At 52.4% G+C, this 20,447-nt stretch overlaps 2 protein-coding genes across 4 annotated transcripts; one reads left to right on the top strand and one right to left on the bottom strand.

Annotated features, from left to right (window-relative positions):
* Nucleotides 1-1,305: 1,305 nt before the first annotated feature.
* On the bottom strand, nucleotides 1,306-2,754 carry TSPO2 (translocator protein 2). The gene is made up of 3 exons (XM_061399384.1): nucleotides 1,975-2,754; nucleotides 1,656-1,683; nucleotides 1,306-1,494 (listed from the first exon to the last, which is right to left on the bottom strand). The coding sequence occupies exons 1-3, from the start codon at nucleotides 2,343-2,345 to the stop codon at nucleotides 1,306-1,308; spliced, it is 588 nt and encodes a 195-aa protein (XP_061255368.1). The 5' UTR covers nucleotides 2,346-2,754.
* Nucleotides 2,755-4,936: 2,182 nt separating this feature from the next.
* Nucleotides 4,937-19,867, top strand: UNC5CL (unc-5 family C-terminal like). 3 transcript variants are annotated; one of them, XM_061398097.1, is made up of 9 exons: nucleotides 4,937-5,901; nucleotides 11,074-11,508; nucleotides 12,039-12,339; nucleotides 13,063-13,325; nucleotides 14,012-14,113; nucleotides 14,365-14,432; nucleotides 15,284-15,384; nucleotides 15,540-15,653; nucleotides 17,673-19,867. In XM_061398097.1, exons 2-9 carry the CDS (start codon nucleotides 11,124-11,126, stop codon nucleotides 17,893-17,895), a joined length of 1,557 nt encoding a protein of 518 aa, XP_061254081.1. In that variant the 5' UTR covers nucleotides 4,937-5,901; nucleotides 11,074-11,123; the 3' UTR covers nucleotides 17,896-19,867. The 3 variants fall into 3 exon arrangements, with proteins under 3 accessions (XP_061254081.1, XP_061254080.1, XP_061254082.1); XM_061398096.1 differs by having other exon boundaries at nucleotides 4,937-5,906; XM_061398098.1 differs by lacking the exon at nucleotides 4,937-5,901 and adding an exon at nucleotides 6,778-7,311.
* The last annotated feature ends 580 nt before the right edge of the window (nucleotides 19,868-20,447 follow it).

The following is a 20,447-nucleotide window of genomic DNA, read 5'->3' as shown; positions in this document are numbered from 1 at the left end:
TGGGCCTTCCAGCTGGCCTTGTTTAAGATTTAGGGAGGCAGCCCTGGGGCCGTCACTTCTTGCCACCATCAGGGCTTTGAGACAACAGGGGAAGAAAGCAAGAGGACGGAAGAGAGGAAAATTTTAAAAAGCCATTAGGAAGGTTTAGAAAGAGAAGTAAGAGACAAGGCTGGACAAAAACCTCCTCCTCAATTCACTGGTCAGCACTGAGGCTTACATCTTTTTTCAACATGTTTTCTTATTAATAATGATTAATTGATGTAAAAACCTAATAGTATAAGAAGGCAAAAATAAAAAAGGTCTATAATCTTATCAGATATAATGACTTAAGGTCTTAGTATGACATATATAATGCATAATGTATTGTATTACTGTATTATATATTATATTGTTATTAGTGTAATTAATATAATTAATTAAGATTAATTATAGAAATGGAAAGAGTAGTATGACATATATAATGCATATTGTATCATATAACTATTATATATTATATTATCAGTGTAATTAATACAATTAAATTAAAATAAATTAATTATAGAAATTGAAAAAGTGTAGATACATATATATGTATAAGTGAGTCACTTTGCTGAGCACTTGAAACTAATACAATATTGTTAATCAACTATATGCCAATATAAAAAATTAAAATAAATTAAATAAGGTTAATATAGTATAGAATATATTATTTTATAGGTGGTACATAATATATATTTATATATTATGATACATAATATAAAATAAGCAATAAATATATTGTTTGACAAGATAATTGGTATCCTTTCTTACTTTATCTTTCTGTGGCTTTTCAAAAACTTTGTTTTTCAAGTAATTAAAAATCTAAGTCCCAAATTTTGAGTGAGGCTTGGCAGGGCATTCACACCTTCATTCATGTGCGCTCACGCGTGTGCGCACACACACACACACAGACACACAGACACACACACACACACACACACACACACATGTCCATTCCCACCCAGCTGTCCTGAACCTCACACACTTCACATCATACCCAGAAAGTTAGTTAGGATTTTATTGACTGATGTTATCACTACTAAATTAATTCTTATTAGTACAGGATTTATTACCTTACATTAAATGTGAACTGTTTCCCCCTCTCCCATGTCTCTGAATCCCAGTGGAAAGTGACACCAGGGGACCCAGGACAGTGGCCACATTGGGTCAAGTCACCTTCAGGGACTCAGCAACCTCTGGCCACCACCCTCCCCTCCACAGCCCTGCCTGTGGTCTCCTCTGCCCTACCCCCGCCTCCCTCCTCTCCCCTGATCCTGGCCTCAATCACTACTCTCCCCTTGGGGGCCGGTCCTCGGGACAAAGGCTGTCCCTCCACAAGTGACAGCTGATGGAAACGCCCATGGTGAGCCAGGCCAGGTAGGCCAGCAGCAGCAGGGTGGCCAGCTTGTTGATGGGGTGCCAGATCAGGGCCGTGCTCATCACCAGCCCAAAGAGCAGCAGCAGGTGCAGCAGGGCCTGGGCGGGGCAGGGCGGTCAGGTGGGCTGCCCTGGGAATTGCCCTTGACCTTTCTGCAGCACCCTGGAGCCAGCGAGCCAAGTTCTGGGTGCTCTGCGCGCGCCGCGGAAGCTCAGGGCAGCCCTCCTCACCGCTACCTGCTGGCACCTGACGGCCGTGCCTCGCTCCCTGCTTCGGAGGCGGCATACCTGTGGATAGACGGTGGCAGAAATGCTCAGAGGAGGCTGATTCATGGTAAATGGGGCCTTGTGGTTGCCAAAAAAAAAATCCTTTGTGGGCTGAAACGGGGTAAGTGGGTCTAGATATCCTTTGAGGGCAGGGAGGAGGTAAGGGAGGGTGGGCTGGAATCCTAGGCAGGTACAGAGGAGACATCCTGAAAGAGGCAAGATGAGGTCCCATCCCTTTAGAGACCAGCGTGTGGCAGCAATTCAGGGATGGGAGACTTGCTCCCAGCCCAGGCATGAGAAGTGGGTGCTCACCCTGTGATGGAGTAGATGGTTGTCCACACCAACAGCAAGACTCTGTGAGGTGGGCACCAGGGCAGCTTTCTCAGGCTGTCACACCAGTCAGACATTGAGTGATGGATGAGCAGCCAGACAAGGGTGGGCCCCAGGAGGGGCAGGGCCACAAAGATGGCCCCTTGAGGCCACATTCTCCTGGAGGAGGTGCGATCTGGGGAGGCAGAGAACACGCTGATGGTAGCGTTCCCCGCATCTGCCTGTCTGTCTCCTCCTACCTGACATTCTTCCCCGGCCTGAGCCTCCCATAGGAGGTCTAGTCCTGGACACCCCCTGGGGTCTTCTCCCATCCCCCTCCTCTGAGCCAACGCTGCCTTCGCCCTTTTCCACATTCCATGGACTTAGTTTCTCCACACTACTCATGTGGCACTCAAGAGTGTCCCGTCTAGGACTGACAACTGCTTCTTAATGAAAGACTCCTCTCCCCCAGTGTTTGTCTGACTCCTGGATCTCAGGTCCAGGATCGCCCATCTTTTCTGCCTCCCACAATGGATGGCACTTGGCCAGGTACATAGCAGGCCCTTGATGGAGGGCAGTGTCTAAGATCAAACTCAACCAAGCCAACTTGGAAGAACCACGTTTGGAAGACAGGAGCCAGAGAACCCTGGGCTTCCTTTCCAGTCCAGAACCAACCAGCGCATCTGCCCCAGGCTTATCTCACTATACCAGACTGGGAAAACCCCAGGGGTCCACTTTGCCGGAGCTCCCACCCAAATTCAGACTCAGCTGAATAACACTATGGATTCCTTTCTCTGAAGTTCTCATCTACCCCGAGGGGCTGGGGGAGGTTCCCCCTCCATCTCGCCACTTCCAGAGGGTCGGGGCCACACAAGGGGCACCCTGACCTCTCAAGGGAACAACTGCTTGGTCTCTGATTAAAACACTGCCATGCTCACTTGTATTTTGTTCCGCATCTTCCTTTGCAAGCAGGGTGAGGCACAGACCGTCCTCCAACGGAAGTTATTGTTTAGTTGCTAAGTCGTGCCTTACTCTTGTAAACCCACAGACTGTAGCCCACCAGGCTCCTCTGTCCATGGGATTTCCTAGGCAAGAGTGCCAGAGTGGGTAGCCACGCTCTTCTCCAGGGGATCTTCCCAACCCAGCATTGGAATCCGAGTCTCCTGCATCGCAGGTGGATTCTTTACTTCTGAGCCACCTGGGTAGTCCCTCCAACCAAGATCCCCCACCCAATATCATGCTTCTCATTTGCCTGTGATATTTCAACTTCGTCCCCATGATTGACAGAATTTGAAGGGGAAAAAAGGTGATTTTTCTCAGTGTGTGGAGTGACAGTCTACACCACCCTCTCCTGTCAAGGGCCCATGAACATGTCCTGGAGGTTCTGGGGACAGGGCTGACCAGCCTGCTGGCCTGTGCGTCTTTCTATTTATTCTCTGCTTCTCACTGTCTGTTTCTTCACCTTCTGCCTCCTGTCTCTCTCTCATTTCCAGTTTTCTATCCAGTGTTGGAGGTCTCCCCGCTCCCACCACCCCCAATGCTTTTTTCCAGTTCTCCTCCAACTGCTGGTGCCTCCTTATTTATTCCCAGGCCTGTGTTTCCCCTTACCTCAGGCAGCACACCTCCCAGACTGAGTGCCAGTGATGTGTGATGTGAGGAAGGCAGAGGAGGGTGGGGACAGGGAGAAGGGTGGAGCGGGGCTCCCTCCTCCAGTGACAAGGTTGATGGCGTTAGCTGGGGAGTCCAGGTTGCTGCCTGCGTGGACCCTGCTCTCAGCAGAGGGTCCCCTGGTCTCCTAGACCCAGTCTCTGGAGGGGCCCGCCCCCTTGATGGAGCTATTGAGGCGTTGGTGCTGTGCAACCCGAACTTCCTGAGACAGCTGAGCCCCAGGCTGCCAGGCTTCTGATGCCTGGCATCGTGGTCTCTGCCTTGCACGAACCAGCTTTGTGTCCGTAGGGGTAGCAGGGACCCTCAGATGTAACTGGGGCTGTCCCCAGTGAAACAAGCCCCAGCTTTGGAAATGATCTCATAAGACATAGCCCCTCATTATTGACTGCTAGCTCGCATGGCCCATTCTGACTTGGAATTGAACTTGACAGATGTTTCACAAGCCCCTGGAATCTCATGACTCAGAGAAAAAGGCAGCCACCTGTGTGTCTCAGAGCTTTGTTCAGCAAAGACCAACCGCTCCCCTCTTCATCCCCCAAAGTCCCGAGCACCTCTTTCTTGCTCGTGCTTTAGACAGGCGGTCCTCTCCCCAGGTTGGCTACTCTCCACCCTTCCTTTGCCCCATCTCTCCACCCTGGGGACCTGGGTACCCCTGGGAGGTATCTATCCCCTCCTCCCAGGGAAGGCGGCGCAGGGGTGGGGGTTGCAGTTTGGCACAAGAAGCTAGAGAATCATTAGCTAAGATGAAAGCGGCAGGAGTTACTCATTTTCTACGGGCGATGATCAATGTGGGGCTGGGAAAGACCTCTGCTGCAGGAGGCCAGACCATGGCGACAAGTTACCACTTCTGAGTAACCATGCCGTGGTGTGCGCTTTATATTTATTAGCTTAATAATGACCATCTTTATCCCTCTCAAGGTAAATATTATCATGTGCTTTTGACGGGCCAGGAAGTGAGGCTCAGAAAGGTTGAACAACTGACCTGTGATTACACAGTCAGCAAGTGGGTCACCGGGTTCAGTGTTGGCAGTCTGGATCCAAAAATGCTTCCTCTTTCCTCTCAGGTGGCCCACTCTTTAGCCCAGGTCTTTTTTTTTTTTTTTTTAATTTTTACCGCGCCAGAGGGAGAGGGCAGGCGGGTGGACTGGCGGCGCAGCGCGCTAGCTGCTCGCGGCTCCGCTGCTCCGGGCTCGGCCGGCCGCCCCGCCCCGCTCTCCTCCGCTCCGCCCCGCCGCCGCCGTCGCCGCCGCCGCAAAACTCGCCCAGGTCTTTATTAAACATCTACTTTGGACTGATTGGGCTCTACCTAGAGCTGAAGATATGGAGCAGATGGCTGGAAAAACCTCCTTCTGTGAAGGGAGCTTTCATCCCAGTGGCAGAGTGACAAAGGAAGGACCAGGCTGGCAAACATCCAGAGTGGCAGCAACCCTGTAGGCAGTAGAAAGAGCCCTCGCTAGGGAGCGGATACGGTTGTGCCCCAATGCCACCAGCAACTGTCATATCTGTGCAGGAAGTGGTTAGAACTAGGCATTGTCTAAGCTCAGCAGTAAGGAATCCACCTGCAAAGCAGATGTGAGTTTGACCCCCGGGTTGGTAAGACCCCCCTGGAGAAGGAAATGGCACCCCACTCCAGTATTCTTGCCTGGGAAATCCCATGGACAGAGGAGCCTGGTGGGCTACAGTCCATGGGGTCACAAGAGTTGGGCACGACTCAGCAACTAAGACACTACGAAGCACCCTGGGCAGGCCCACAGTGCCATCACCTGGGGGCTTCTAAGATAGAGAATCCCAGGCCCCACCTTAGACCAATGGGATCAGAACCTGCATTCTAACAAGGTCCCTCAGACGGTTCATGTACACATTACAATTTGAGAAGCCCTGGTTAGGGTTCCTCCTACCTTGCACTGTTGCAGCAGCCACTGACCAGCAGAGGGCAGTCTAGAGAAGCCTCACCTTGTACCCAGGTTGTCTCCCTCTGTCCCTCCCTTCCAGATCTAGACGGTAAGTTCACGGACTTCTAGGATCCTCCCTCACCTCGTCTGGACTTTGCCAGCATACAGGACAGACTCCCCACCCCTCTTTGGGGCGGCCGGGAGGCAGGACTGCCAGGAAGTGGGAAGCGCCAGGCCACTCCTGCCTGAATTCCCCGCCCACCTGCACTTGTCTGCTGGCTTGGTGACTGAGTCTGGCTGACTTCTCTGTTTCTCAGAGAAGGAACTGCTGTTCCTGGACAAGCCGGCAGCCTCTGGGGTCACCTACACGGTAAGGTGAGCACCCCCTGGGGCAGCTGGGGGTGGGCTGAGCATTAAGATGGGGCTACCTGGGGCCCTGGGGAGGGGCCAGGCCAGCTCAGGTGAGGCTGGCAGGTGTGGACACCTGGTGCTGGAGGAGGGAGAAGGAAGGGGCTTGGCAGAGGGCCACAGCCCAGTGGGTGTGAGGACCGGGGGAGGCACTTGGTGAATGCAGCCCATGACTTAGTCTGGGACTCACTATCCTGGTACATGGTTTACGTATAATTGGAGATCTTTCAGCAGTAGACCCAATAAGAAGCAGTGATGTGGGAGAAGGGTTGAGAGTTTCCTTAAAGAATATGAGCAGAACTTTGCAGCAGGAGCCTGGATCCTTGTGCTGGAGGAAGCAACTCCCTAGGGACAGGTGATGGTGCATCCTAAAAGACTCTCATCTTGGGAAAGTGCTACCCAGGATGATCCAGAGTCTGGGGCAGGACATACTGGAGAGCTGGGTACCAAAGGGTCAGCCATGGGGTTGAGAGGGTCCAGTCTGCAGGTACCAGGCTGTTATGCTATATATTCGGGACCCTTTCTCTTCCTGGGGGCAAAGAGAAGGATGGGGTGAGGACCAACGCAGCCTGGAGAGCTGTCAGCCTGGCAGAAAGGGGGCTGAGAGGAGGGAGGAGTTACCTGCTCCAGGCCAGATAATGAATTGGCTCCTGTGAGAGGCCCTCTAGGTTAGAAGGTAGGACAAGGGGACTCTGCTGCACCACCCAATGGAGTGGAGGGGATTTGGACTCTGGTCTTTGGAGGCCCTGGAAAAGCTGTTGCTATAGAAACAGAGTGAGCCCCTCCTTTCTTTCCCTACAGCTGGCCCATCTCCTACTGCTGGTGCCTCGGTGAGCATCACTTGCTGCGGCACCAAGGATGTGCCTTTAGTTCCTTATGTTTGTTTTTCCTTCTATTTATTTTCATTTCTTTCTCTTTCAACTTCAACTCCTCTAGAAGTGAAAAGGAAGAGACCTCGGGGAAAAAGAAGGGGCAGGGAGAGAAAGGGAGTGTTTCTGGAAGCTCTTGTCATCCTTGCTCATTCTTCCCTTCTGCCTTCAGTTGTAGCTTAATAATCCATCCTCTGCCCTCACTGGGGGAGGAAACTTGGCTTCCTTATCTGGGAAATGAGATAAAAATAACAGCTAGCTCATAAAGCTGCTGTGAGGATCAAATGAGCTGGGCCACGTAGAGCGCTGTAATACTCTGGCTCTGTGGATGTTAGCTATTATTATTACAGTTATAATTCCAATTATCTTTACTGCGGAAGGACTGCAAGGATTGAACGGGATGTAAAGGGAAGCCTGTGGCTCTGATCCCCATCTCTGCCAGATTCAGGCATCGCCAGCTCACTTACTCCACTCATGTGCCCTGCCAGGGCCACCGTCTGCAGGTTAGATGTTAAGGCCGAGGGAGCAACGTCATGCCTTCCCTTCTTGTCTATAATTTCAATGAAGACATGGGGGAAATAGATCCTGCCCCAGGGCTTCATCCAAGGATACAGAGGACCTTTAGCCCCTGGCCAGGGGGAGCTGGGAAGGGGGCTTAGGTTTCACGGGTCTTGAGAAGGAAGAAAGAAGGTGGGTAAGGGTGGAGCAGGCGCTTAGGGGCACAGCCTCAGGTCGGGGTTAGGGATGTGAAGTGAAAGTGAAAGTTAAAGTTGCTCAGTCGTGTCCAACTCTTTGCAACCCCATGGACTATACAGTCCTTGGAATTCTCCAGGCCAGAACACTGGAGTGGGTAGCCTTTGCCTTTTCCAGGGCATCTTCCTAATCCAGAGATTGAACCCAGGTCTCCCACATTGCAGGTGGTTCTTTACCAGCTGAGCCATGAGGTGTGAGTGAGGGAATAATTCACCAGTGCAGATCCTAGTGGATCAACCACAGGGACCCTGGGGACTCAGAAGGAGGATGTGGTGTCTCACAGAACTCAACCTTGGAGTAAATGAATCCCATGCTCTCAGAAGCTCCTTGAGAGCCGAGGAAGATGTCATTGTGTCAGGACAATGCCTGGGCCACAGTGGGTGCTCAGAAATTGCTCATTTGAGTGGAAATCCACACGGAGAGCATGTGATCAAGAATTACTCAGTATGGACTTCCCTGGTGGTCCAGCGGTTAAGTCTCCGAGCTTTCAATGCGGGGGACGCGTATTCGATCCCTGGGACAGGGAACTAAGATACCACATGCTATGCGGAATGGCCAAGAAAAATAAAAAATAAACAGTTACTTAGTATGGTGGGAGGATGGTGGTCAGGGAGGGCGAAACAGTCAAGGGCTGGTGAGTGGGGGCTGGCAGGGGGCACTATTAAGCAAGAGTGGTCCAGGTGAGAGAAGGAGCAGAGGGGGACAGCGTGAAGCAGAGGATAGCAGGAACAAAGGCCGAAGCTTAGACTTCACCAGGTGTGCAGAGCCCAGTCTTGCCGAGGGTGGAAATTAAGGGAGGAAGAGGATAAGTCGGAGGAGAAGACCTGGGGAAGAGCTGGCATCTTTTAAAAAAATTATGTTTGTTTATTTGGCTGCATCAGGTCTTAGCTGCAGCATGTGCCTCTGTAGTTGGGGCACTCACGCGCTCCAGTTGGGGCACGCAGGCCTAGTGGGCTCAGTGGCATGTGGGATTTTAGTTTCCCCAACCAGGGATCGAACCCAAGCCCCTGCAGTGCAAGGCAGATTCTTAACCACTGGACCACGAGGGAAATCCCAAGAGCTGGTATCTTTAGGGGGACGCTGCCAGACAGAGCAGGCCCCCATCTGACTCTGGGAACCTGGTGGACCTCACCTGGAGACCCTCACTTTGGGTTTTCTTTTTTCTTTCTGCTTCCACTTTTAACTTTTGTTACTCTTGTAGAAAATATATATATATATATATAATATATCCCTGCGAGTTACCCTCTGACCTTTCTAGCAGAAGGAGGGGCATAAATAAAACACACATATTTGGACAGGGTTTATCATCTATAAGTGATTTTCACATGATCTCATGCCATCCTCATCATCAGTCTGAGAGCCTTTTTTTCACTTTTAATAGTTTTTAAAAAGAATTACAAGATTAATAGATAGACATGCTTGAATGTGAAAAATTCAAAGACTACAGAAAAAAGGGTTTAAGAAAATAGAAAGTCCTCTTTCACATCTTCCAGCTCCCCCAATTTCTCATCTCTTTCAGTAACAACCAATAGGAATAGTTTGGAGTGTGTCCTCCCAGACTTGTATGTCCAAGGCAGGAATCACTAGAACATGTTGCTGCTGAGTCCTTGAAGTAGACAGAATATCAGTTGCAGTGTGCTGTGAGTGTAAAATACACACGGACTTCAAAGACTTGTAATGAAAAAAGAATGTAAAATATTGCAATAAATTTACATTGATTACCTGTCAACATGATATTATTTTGAATATATTGGGTTACATAAAATATATTAAAAATTAATTTCTCCTGGCTCTTTTTACTTTATTTAAATGTAGACTGTAGAAAGTGTAAAAGCACATCTGTGGCTCACATTGTATTTTTTATTACACAGTTCTGCTCCAGACCTTTCTCTATCACTTATATGCATGCATGCATGCTGTTAAGTCACTTCAGTTGTGTCGGACTCTGTGCGACCCTATAGCCTGTAGCCTGCTACACTCTTCTGTCCATGGGATTCTTCAGGCAAGAACACTGGAGTGGGTTTCCATGCCCTCTTCCAGGGGATCTTCCCAACCCAGGGATCAAACTTGTGTCTCTTACGTCTCTTGCATTGGCAGGCAGGTTCTTTACCACCAGGGAAGCCCATCACTTACATATGCTGCTGCTGCTGCTAAGTCGCTTCAGTCATGTCCATGGCAGCCCACCAGGCTCCCCCGTCTCTGGGATTCTCCAGGCAAGAATACTGGAGTCGGTTGCCATTTCCTTCTCCAATGCATGAAAGTGGAAAGTGAAAGGGAAGTCGCTCAGTTGTGTCTGACTCTTTGCGACCCCATGGACTGCAGCCTACCAGGCTCCTCCGTCCATGGGATTTTCCAGGCAAGAGTACCGGAGTGGGGTGCCATTGCCTTCTCCTCACTTACATATGCACACTCATAAATATATACCTACACTTCATCTAGTTTTGCTATCTACATTAATGAGATCAGAGGATGTGTAGCCCTTTGTGACTTCATTTTCTATTAAAAAAATCCTTTTTGTATGTATATGTCTTTTTTGACATGTATACACTGCTCTATTTATTTTTTATTTATTCATGTATTTATTTCTGGCTGTGCTGGGTCTTCATTGCTGTGCTTGGGCTTTCGCTAGTTGTGGAGCCCGGGAGATACTCCAGCTGCTGTGCACAGGCTTCTCATTGCAGTGGCTTCTCTGGTTTCTGAGCACAGGCTGTAGGTGCACGGGCTTCAGTGGTTGTGGTGCAAGGGCTCATTCGTTGCAGCTGAGGGCTCTAGAGCTTGAGCTCAGGATCTTCTTGGATCAGGGATCAAACCCATGTCCCCTGCATTGGCAGGCAGATTCTTATCCACTGTGCCACCAGCAAAGTCCTTGCTTTTCTATTTTAAGACTTTCCTCCATCGGCCCATGGGCTTCCCTGGTGGCTCAGAGGGTAAAGCATCTGCCTGCAATGCAGGATACCTGGGTTTGATCCCTGAGTCAGGAAGATCCCCTGGAGAAGGAAATGGCACCCCACTCCAGCACTCTTGCCTGGAAAATCTCATGGACAGATAAGCCTGGTCGACTACAGTCCATGGGATTCCAAAGAGTCGGACACGACTGAGCAACTTCACTTTCTTTCTTTCACTTTCTGTCGGCCCATGGAGATCAAGGGCTCTATTTAGACAGAGGTAGAAACTGAGGTACATTAAACAATAGGACAAGCTCACTCAGGCAGTGACCAAGGTGGCATGTGAACTCACAACTCTTAACTCCAAACCCAAGGTCTTTCTGTCTAGTGAGAGGTGAAATTAATTAGGTCATGGGGAGTCATGGCAGGTTCTTGAGGGAGAGAGAGGGAAAGAGAGAGACAGAGGGAGGGAGGGAGAGATAGGTGAAGTTCTGTTTAGGAAATTGATCTGACCGGGGTGCGTGGGGTATGCTGGGATGAAGACAGTTTGCTCTCTCCTCACTGCAGTCACTTAGAAGCCAGGTCTTAGCCTCCGACGGCTCACCTGACACTGACTCTCTCCCCCAGGCCCTTGGCCTCGGGTGCAGGGCAACCGGCAGCATCAAGCGACCAGGCGGATGTGCTCCTATGAGAGTTCCTTCCAGCCCGCCCAGTTCCTACTGCTGGTGGGGGTTCCGCTGGCGAGCGCAGTGCTCCTGGTCCAGTGCCTTCGATGGCGCTGTCCTCGCCGGCTGCTGGGTTCCTGCTGGAAGCTGGAGAGCCAAGAGGAGCCAGCGCCCCCTCCCACTCCCCTACCGGAAGATGAGTCCTCCAGGGCAGGCCTGCCAGCCACGCTGCAGGAGGTGGCCACCTTCTATCAGGAACTGCACACACCCACCCAAGGCCAGACTGTCATCCGGCAGCTGATGCACAAACTGTTGGTGTTTTCCGCTCGAGAGGTGGACCACCGCGGCGGCTGCCTGATGCTCCAGGATACGGGCATTTCCCTGCTCATCCCGCCAGGTAACAGCACCCAGCTCCCTTCTCAGCCTACAGCTGTTCATGTTACGTATTAGACAGGGGCGCCAACCCCGAGAGAGCGCCATTCAGGTATACCTTCATAATTTTGAAAATTGTATGTTTCGTGTACGTCTTTCTTGACTCCAAAGATGGATATACGACACATTTTTATGACAGTTTCGTGGCAGGTGGAGGCAAAGAGCCTTGTTCTAATGAACAGTCTGTTACGACAGTTCTCCCCAAAAGGGAAGTAAAGTGTCTGGAGGAAGAGCCTCCAGACACTTGCAAATTCACACAAAGGCCTGAGTGAGCTCGCAGCATCCCTCAGAGGAGGGGGACGACTTGCTCGAGGTTCCATCCCAAGTCAGTCACCACCCTCTTGTTCTCCTCCACACTGCCCCCTGCCCCATGTGCCCTGCGGTGCCCCCTCTCCTGGGCTCCCGGCCCACCTCCTCTCCCTTTCTGGCTGGGCCTCCTCTGCAGCAGGGGTGTGCCTGCCTGCCAGGCCCCCCTCAGCTCTCCATCCTCCCCAGGTGCTGTGTCCATGGGCCGCCAGGAGCGGGTGTCGTTGACCCTGGTGTGGGACCTGACGGATGCCCCCTCGCTGTCCCGGGCTCAGGGGCTGGTGAGCCCCGTGGTGGCGTGTGGCCCCCACGGGGCCTCCTTCCTGAAGCCCTGCACCCTCACCTTCAAGCACTGTGCCCAGCAGCCCAGCCAGGCCCGCGCCTACAGCAGCAACACTGCCCTGCTGGACGCCAAGGCCTGGAAGCCGCTGGGGCGGCCGGGGGACCACACCTCCCGGGATGAATGTCGCATCCACCTCTCCCACTTCAGGTGGGCGCCCGCCCGTGGGCCTGGACTTCCCGCCCCCCTGTCTCTGCCTGCCTTGTCCTCACCTCTCTGCGGGGACTGCCTCTTATTCTGTCCAAGCTGGCCTGCAAAGCCCGTATCCCCCATCCTTCCCCACTTCCTCTGTCCCAGTGCCTATGGCTGCTTATCTTGCTCCCACCCATCCAGGACTGTGCATCCCCCCATGGTCCCTCTGTCTGTCTAGAAAGTCTGGCTCAGCCCCAGTCGTCTGTCTAGAGGGGCCTGTCCCATCTCCACCTCTGTCTCTAATATTGTCTGTCCCTTCCCTGTGCCCTGGCTCAGGACTGTCTCCCCGCCGTCTAGGGCATGTTGCCCCGCTCCAGTTCTCTAAGACTCCACCCCATGTCATGTCTGTCCTTAGCTCTGTCCTTCTAGGATCTTAGATCCTCTGCCTCCCAGTCTCCTTGCCACCCATGACCAGAGCAGGGCCATGCATGGTGGCCCGAAGCTCAGCTTCCATCTTTCCTACACTGACACAGTGACAGTCACTGACATGACTCACATTCCGTCCCTCTAGCCAACCCCTCCACCCTAGTTCTTCCCTACATGGCCTGGAATGTTCTCCTTTCCTCTCCGGAGGCCCCCACAGAGGCCCCTGGTGTGGTGGGAACCGGGTGGCAGGTGGGCTGGTGTCCCGGCCTCCCAGGTCCCATCGCACGTGGTCCCTGCCACCGTCTCTCTCTGTAGCCTCTACACCTGTGTGCTGGAGGCGCCGGTGGGCCGGGAAGCCCGAAAGTGGCTGCAGCTGGCCCTGTTCTGCTCGCCGCTGGCCCCGGGGCAGTCCCACCTGCAGCTGCGTGTCTACTTCCTCAACAACACGCCCTGTGCCCTGCAGTGGGCCGTGACCAATGAGCAGCCACACGGTGGACGCCTGCGCGGGCCCTGCCAGCTCTTTGACTTCACCGGGGCCCGAGGGGACCAGTGCCTGAAACTCAAATACATCTCAGAGGGTGAGGGACGCCGGGCCGGGGGACAGGGCATCTGGGAGCCCCATGGAGGGAGGGGTCTGGGCCTTCTCTGAGGTGGAAATCTGGGTGCCTCAGGTTTCTTTTTGAGACTTCTGGGCATGCAGCAGCCTTGGGGGGCCGGAGTGGGGTTTGCTTCTGGCTCCTCCTGCTGCCTCCTGGAGCCCCAGGCTTTGCTCAATACCTCCCTCTGCGGCACTCAGCCCTGGTCCCTCCGTGGGAGGGCAGATGATGCTAGTGGGCAGCAGGAGAAGATGTGTTGCCTCCACAGGGGCAGGGAGGGATGAGAAGGCTTCTATGGTCCTGCCTGGTTGAAGCCCACGTCAGAGGAGGAGGCCCAGTCTTTTCCACCTTCGTTCCTTTGTGCGTTGGCTGCAGGAATTGTCCATGGGGCCAAGGGTGTGGTTGTGTGGGTGTGGACAGGGTGCGCAATGGTGCTGCTTCTAGAGGATGGGAGGGTGTGGGTTGGATGGGAAGGTGGAGGGGCGGAGGGGTGGGTCTGTGTGCTGGTAGAAGGAAGACCACTCACAGGGTCCCCGCCCAGGCCCTGGGACCCGCCACCGACTGAGTCACCCTCCAGCCTTTGCTCCTGCCCTGCCCCTCCCCTCGGCTCCTGGCCTTACCTCCCCTTAAACGAAGGTCACCCTTCTGAGGCCCTTTCCTCTCTGCAGGTTGGGAGAACGTGGACGACAGCAGCTGTCAGCTCGTGCCACATCTGCACATCTGGCACGGGAAGTGCCCCTTCCGCTCCTTCTGCTTCCGCAGAAAAGCAGGTAGCCCGGGAGCCCCGTGTCCCCCTCCTTCCCTCCCCTCTCCCCTCCTGGTCACCCTGGAGCCCTGCAGCGCTTCATTCGGCCACGCGTGCAGAGATAGGGCCACAGCAGATCTTCGCAGAGAGAAAGATGGGGTGGCCGGCACAGCTGCTTCCGAGTTCCAAAGTCTTGCTGTGGAAGTCTATTTTGCTGTCCTCCTCTCCTCTTCTGGGCCTGTTCCTCCCTCACCTGCTACGTCTCCTTTTTTGTAGCCAAAGACAATGAGGACTGCTCTGCGCTGACCAATGAGATCATCGTCACGATGCACACCTTCCAGGATGTGGGTTGGAGCGGAGGGACTGAGGAAGGGCAGGGCTGGGGGAGTGGCAGACGAGGTAGGCCAGGGTCTGGTGTGCAGCAAGTATGGCTGTGATCACACAGTCAAGAGGTAAAGAGGGCATTCTTCCAGGGGCAGAGACTGTCTGGCCTCCAAGTGACGCTCCATCTTTGACTCTCCTGTCCATCCATGGGTGAATCCTTCCAGAGGGTAAAAGAACCAGACCCTACATGAACCCTGTGGGGGTTTCTTTCAACCTGGAGGAACTTGGGCATCAAAGAGAAGTGCTTTCTTTCTGGACAGATTGTCTGCATCTGGGAGACAGTGCTGTGTATCTTCAGGTGGAGAGTGACCCAGGAGGAAGAGGGGCTTGAGTAGGTGGGATGGAAATTAGAGATCCCGCCCTCCTGCGGGAAGACACGAAGAAATCAGGGGAATCTTTGGGGAACCATGTGGCATCTTATTGGAGACTAGGCAGATACCCCTCAAGGTATCCTTCGGGAAAGAGGAACCAAGGAGAAGAGCAATGGAGGAAGGGGGCACATATGCCTGAGTTCAGCATTTCTATTGTTAGATGACCTCCCCTGCCCTTGACCCCACTCAGCACTTCTCCTGGTGCCCTAGGATGTACCTCGTTTGGTCTTCATGTCCCAGGTCCCAAAGAGCTCAGTCAGCAAACTCAAGGCCGAAGCCTCTGGGGTCGGGGAAGCAGAGGGTAGAGGGTGTTGGTTAGGGTGGGGCTGTGTCTCCTGGCTGAAGCAGAGATGGGAGGAATGGAGGTGGGTGCCCTGGCTTTTTGCTCAAGGGACGTCTCATGATCCCTAAGTGTGTTCCCTGCCCCTCTGTTGGCTCAGGGCTTGGAGACCAAGTACACGGAAATCCTTAGGTTCCAGGCATCGGAGGAGGAATCCTGGACAGCCCCACCCCCAGTCACCCAGCCACCCGCCTGCAATAGGTGAGGTGGGGATTGCTTGGGCTGCTGTAGGGGGTGCGGGATGTTTGGGATTGCTGTTCCTGGGCTTGCAGGGTGAGCACGGCATTGAGGTGTCTGTGGATCCAGGCTGGGCCTTTTGATTCTCCCCTTCAAGGACACCATTTCCTCTACCTCAGGCTGCCCCCAGAGCTCTTTGAGCAGCTGCAGATGTTATTGGAGCCAAACAGCATCACTGGCAATGACTGGCGGCGACTGGCCTCCCACCTGGGGCTCTGCGGTATGAAAATCCGGTAAGAGGGATAAGGTCTGCACGTGGGAGCGGAGGGTGGACTGGTGGGGGTTCTCAGGACCCCTTGGAGACTGGACCATTCACATGAGAGTGACTTAAAAGTCAGAGAATGGCTACTCCCCACCCTACTTCCCAGAAGAGAATTGATTTCATTGGCAATGATCTCACTGGTTTGGGTCCAGCACTCCTTGTTGTCATGGCTTCAAAGAGAAGAGGACATGACAGGTGAGAGAGGAAAAAGCCAGGGGAGAGGACCAGGGGAAGTCAAAGGGACTCCATAGGAAGGTTCTGGACATCTTTCTGTTTATCACTGTATTATTGGTACCTAGAGTGATGCCTGGTTCATGGCCAGTGTTCAGTACATAAATATTGGCTCAGTAAATATTTAACAATGAATCAGTTCACATGTAAGTCACTGGTACATACTGAGTGCTTGACATGCTGTGCCCTGCGGGGCAGAATGGAAGACTACAGGATAATGTGTGTAAAGCCTGTAGCTGAGTGCATGGCACACGTTAATTTAATAAACATTGGCAAAACATGCGGTGCAGCTATGGTCTCTGTGAAGAGAGATGAGTAGACCAATTCTGAGCTGAGTCCAGCACTCAGATGATAACAGTGGTCAAAGACCGCACCCAGGAGATGGGATGAGAGCTGGATCCTTAAAACAAGGTAGATTTAAAAATCACCCACTTAAAAGACTTCCCTGGTGGTTCAGTGGTTAAGACTCTGTGCTTCCACTGCAGGGGGTGTGGGTTCAACCCCTGGCTAGGGAATTAAGATTCTGCATGCCATAGGGTGTGGCATAAATAAATAAATAAAAATTCTCCCTCAAAAGCAAAAAAATAAAACCACTCTTTTATTAAACATTTATCAAGTACCTACTAAGTCCTGGAAAAGCTATACTAAGCATTGGGATACAGAATGAATAAAATATGGTCCCAATACCAGGGAGGTAACTCTATACTAAGGGATACAGAGAGCTTAAAAAAATCAAGGTATGTGTTCCTTTGACATTATTTTTATGTACCCAATATTGTGAGGCAAGTTGAAAACAGGTATGAAATGGCTAAAGCGAGAATAATGAAGACTTAGGTCAATTACAGTTGACCTGCACAATGTAGAGGTTAGAGGGGTGACCCTCCATGCAGTTGAAATCCTAGTGTAACTTACAGCTCCCCTCCACGTCCACAGTTCAGCCTCCACAGATCCAACCAGGGACCATGTAGTACTGTAATATTTACTGTTGGAAAAAATCTGCATGTAAGTGGACTCACACAGCTCAAAGCGGTGATGTTCGAGAGTCAACTAAATATCTCAATTACATAAAAAAGAATAATAAAGCCTAATGGGAGTCTGGACTAAGGGGTGCAGAATGGTCTCCTCCACCTGAGGTGGGAACAAGGGCTTCAGGTGGTAGGGAAGTAGGGGATCAACTTGGGGAGGGGGGCAGAGGGTCAACTGCAGATCTGATATGCTTAAGGTGGGAAGGAAGGTTCAGGATGGGAGCCGGAGAAAGGTCAGAAAAACAGGGCAAGGCCAAATGGTGGGTGGGCAGGGAAGTCATGAGAGTGGGCTTGGTTAGCCGGTGAAAGAGACTCTGGAGGGGTTTTGAGCAGGGGAGGGCCATGGGTAGGAGGAACTATTTGCCTGGTGGTGGGCAGGATGTGGCCTGGGAGAGAGGGAGGGTGGGGAGTGTTCGCGGTGGGGGTAGGGCGCAGAGAAGGCAAACACAGAACATTGCAGCTGGATATTCTCAGAGGTCTTCTCATCCAAGCCCTGGTGTGAGAAAAGAGGAGACTGAAGCCTAGAGAGGAGCAGACTTTGAGCCAGTGCAATCTCAGATGTGACCCAGGCAATCTCTGATTTCAAAGTCCTGGGTCCTCCCACCACCTAGAGTGCCCTGAAAGAAGGCATGATGAGGGCCAGAGCGGGGGGGGGGGCGGGGGGGGGGGCGGTGGGTGGTGATCTCAACGCAGGGCCCCCTCCCTCCTCTCACCCTGGCCCCGCTCCCGGCCAGGTTCATGTCCTGTCAGCGCAGCCCCGCGGCAGCCATCCTGGAGCTATTTGAGGAGCAGAATGGCAGCCTCCAGGAGCTGCACTACCTCATGACCCTCATGGAGCGGCTGGACTGCGCCTCCGTTATCCAGAACTACCTGAACGGGACGCAAAGCGGCAGCCCACCGCGGCTGCGCGCTGGCGCCCAGGAGAACCAGGGCCTGGAGCTGGACGAGAAGCTCTGAGCGCCCCGCTACGGCGCAGGGTGCGGCTCTGTCCCCCGGGAGGCCGTGGATGATGTGCCCCGACACCCAGGAAGAAAAACAGCTGCTCTTCCTGGCTGGACCCACCGACCTCATCAGGACCCTCGGGTGGGTCCCCCGGGGCCACAGCGAGGCCGGACGCCACTGTGAGCCCGCGCCTTTCGGGACCGCCCTTCCGGCCCGCTTCGTCCTGTGTGCAGAGCCCTTCCTGGCCGGCAGGGGGCGCAGGAGCCCAGGAGATGGCCCCAGCTTGGCTGGCCTCGGGGAAGCTGTTTAATAGACCAGTGCGCTGTTAAGACTGCCCTGTTGGCACTCCTTGGGGACTGGTTAGTCCGCAGAGTATTCGCCGAGCACTTACGTGATACTCAGCATTGGACTGGGTATCATGGGAACTCCTGGAATAAATGAAGTCGGGTTTGGACCCTTGCAAAATCCCTCTGGGAAAGATTGAAGACCAGGAGAAGGGGACGACAGAGGATGAGATAGTTGGATGGCATCACCCACTCAATGGACATGAGTTTGAGTAAACTCCGGGAGCTGGTGATGGACAGGGAGGCCTGGCATATTACAGTCCATGAGGTCGCAAAGAGTCGGACACGACTGAGCAGCTGAACTGAACTGAACTGAAACGCCTCTTGGGGGAACCAAGATGCCCTCGTAGGAGCTGAGGGCAAACTCCCAGCGCTTGCCCTGTGGTTAGGGATATGAATGTCATATGAACTGTACCAGCATAAGGAGTTGGGAAGGGAGGGGGCCAGTATGGGCTGGAGCAGTGAGAAAGCCTTGTGGAGGATGTTGCAGAGATGGTTTGCAGAGTGGCTCAGAGACCTTCAGGTGGAGAAAGGCAGGGATGTGACTTACAGTAGGAGCCTAGCCTAATGCACGTGGGGTGCTGAGGCATCAAAGAGCCCAGCCTGGTGAGTGTGAGGCGAGGGCAGGACCAGAGTTCAAGGCCACATCTAGAGATGGGCAGTCACAGCAGCTGATCCACCTGTCTCCCCTGACTTCCTTTGTCTCTACCCTCTCATTCTTGCCTCGTCTTCCTCTCTCTCTGCCATCATCTCTGCCATGAAACAGTAAAGCTGGAAAGAAACTTTCAAGATTATTATTGTTACCCAACCTTTTAATCTCTTTATCTCGAACTATGTGCATTTTAAGTCTCTCTGACCTCATTTTGCTGTTGCTGGCCCCTGCAGTGGCTCCATCCCTGAATCTCTTGGTCACTGCTTGTCTGAGCATCTTTTTGTTTCTGCCTAGTTACTGCGCTTGCCCTTGTGTGTTTCTTTTTCTCTCTGAAACCCTCAGTCATTCCTCTCAGGCAAGTGTCTCGAGACCATGGTTAAGTATCAAGGCTACTGAAAGGCCCCTAACACCAGACTGCCCTAGGAATGGATGGGTGGGGGTTTTATCTTGCGAAAGAAGAAAGCGTTAGTCACTCGGTTGTATCTGGCTCTTTGAAACCCTATGGACTGTAGCTCCCCAGGCTCCTCTGTCCATGGAACTCTCCACACCAGAATACTGGAATGGGTTGCCATTCTCTTCTCCAGGGGATCTTCCAGACGCAGGGATCAAACCCAGGTCTTCCACATTGCAGCTGGATTTGTCACTGTCTGAGCCACCAGGGAAGTCCTTTATTGTGTGAGTCAGGATCCAGTTTAGGGTCAGGAGAGAGAGGATAGGGATTAAAGAACATCCCATTTAGTAAACTATTTATTCAGCACCTACTGTGTGTTAGACACTGTATAGAAAATAAATCAGTAGGCTGGGTCCTGAAAGGAGAACAAAGGATTTGACTCTATTCAAGCAATTCTTTGGTTGGCAAATAGGTGCTGTTAAATTTTTCAAAAGCAGGCAAATGATCTCTCTGGCAACACTAACAATTTGCTTCTGTATTTAATTAAAAAATATTACAGCTTTTTCTATGATGAACAATATTGTATAATAAAATATGAAAATTGCCTTTCTTTGTTACTAACTGTATTTTGCTTAGATTGGTAAATTCAGATGTGGATAGAAATGATTTTACATGGTAAAGCTGTACCAATGGAAGCAGACTGGAGAGAAGTGTTTTGTAGATTGTACTGCTAGTATGAATGTCGTCTGGGTCCGGAATGGTAGATAGGGAGGTTCGCTTTCCGTTCTGTTAGAAGATGCCTTCAGGTTGGGACTCTCCCACTGCCTACCACCCCACCGCCTCCCTCCTCCCCTAACCCCATCCATCCGGTTAGTCCTCCTACCCCATTGGGGGATGCCAGCTACTCCAGGCTGGTGCCTTGGCCTTCTCTGTCTTCATTTGGCTCAGGATTGACTAAGAGCGTCTTTCTCACATGGAGTCTGGTGCCCTTTCCCCCTCGTGTCCTTTCGTTTCTTCCTAGTTTTCTACACCAGCCGAAGGCATCTTTGTCTTGTGTTACTCCCTACCCTGGAACAAATCACTTTAGGGGTTGTAGGTCTTGTGGAATTGTGAATAAAGGCCATGGGGGATGTGGGGGAGGGTGGTTCTAGGATGGGGGAGACTGCCTTCTGGCCTCAGC

Source organism: Bos javanicus, chromosome 23 (assembly GCF_032452875.1).
Source record: "Bos javanicus breed banteng chromosome 23, ARS-OSU_banteng_1.0, whole genome shotgun sequence".
In the NCBI taxonomy this organism is placed as follows: domain Eukaryota; kingdom Metazoa; phylum Chordata; class Mammalia; order Artiodactyla; family Bovidae; genus Bos; species Bos javanicus.
Note: the sequence above shows the minus strand (reverse complement) of the source record. Positions and strands in the feature narration are given on the sequence as shown.

What these genes read in the sequence shown, in the direction of transcription:
- UNC5CL (XM_061398097.1), top strand. Translation starts at nt 11,124, where the DNA reads ATGTGCTCCTATGAGAGTTCCTTCCAGCCCGCCCAGTTCCTACTGCTG. An exon ending in TTCCCTGCTCATCCCGCCAG is followed by an intron (nt 11,509 to 12,038) that starts GTAACAGCACCC and finishes CATCCTCCCCAG; the next exon opens with GTGCTGTGTCCATGGGCCGC. An exon ending in CTGCTTCCGCAGAAAAGCAG is followed by an intron (nt 14,114 to 14,364) that starts GTAGCCCGGGAG and finishes CCTTTTTTGTAG; the next exon opens with CCAAAGACAATGAGGACTGC.
- TSPO2 (XM_061399384.1), bottom strand. Translation starts at nt 2,345, where the DNA reads ATGTGGAAAAGGGCGAAGGCAGCGTTGGCTCAGAGGAGGGGGATGGGA. An exon ending in ACCATCTACTCCATCACAGG is followed by an intron (nt 1,684 to 1,974) that starts GTGAGCACCCAC and finishes GTCTATCCACAG; the next exon opens with GTATGCCGCCTCCGAAGCAG. An exon ending in CCTCCGAAGCAGGGAGCGAG is followed by an intron (nt 1,495 to 1,655) that starts GCACGGCCGTCA and finishes TGCCCCGCCCAG; the next exon opens with GCCCTGCTGCACCTGCTGCT.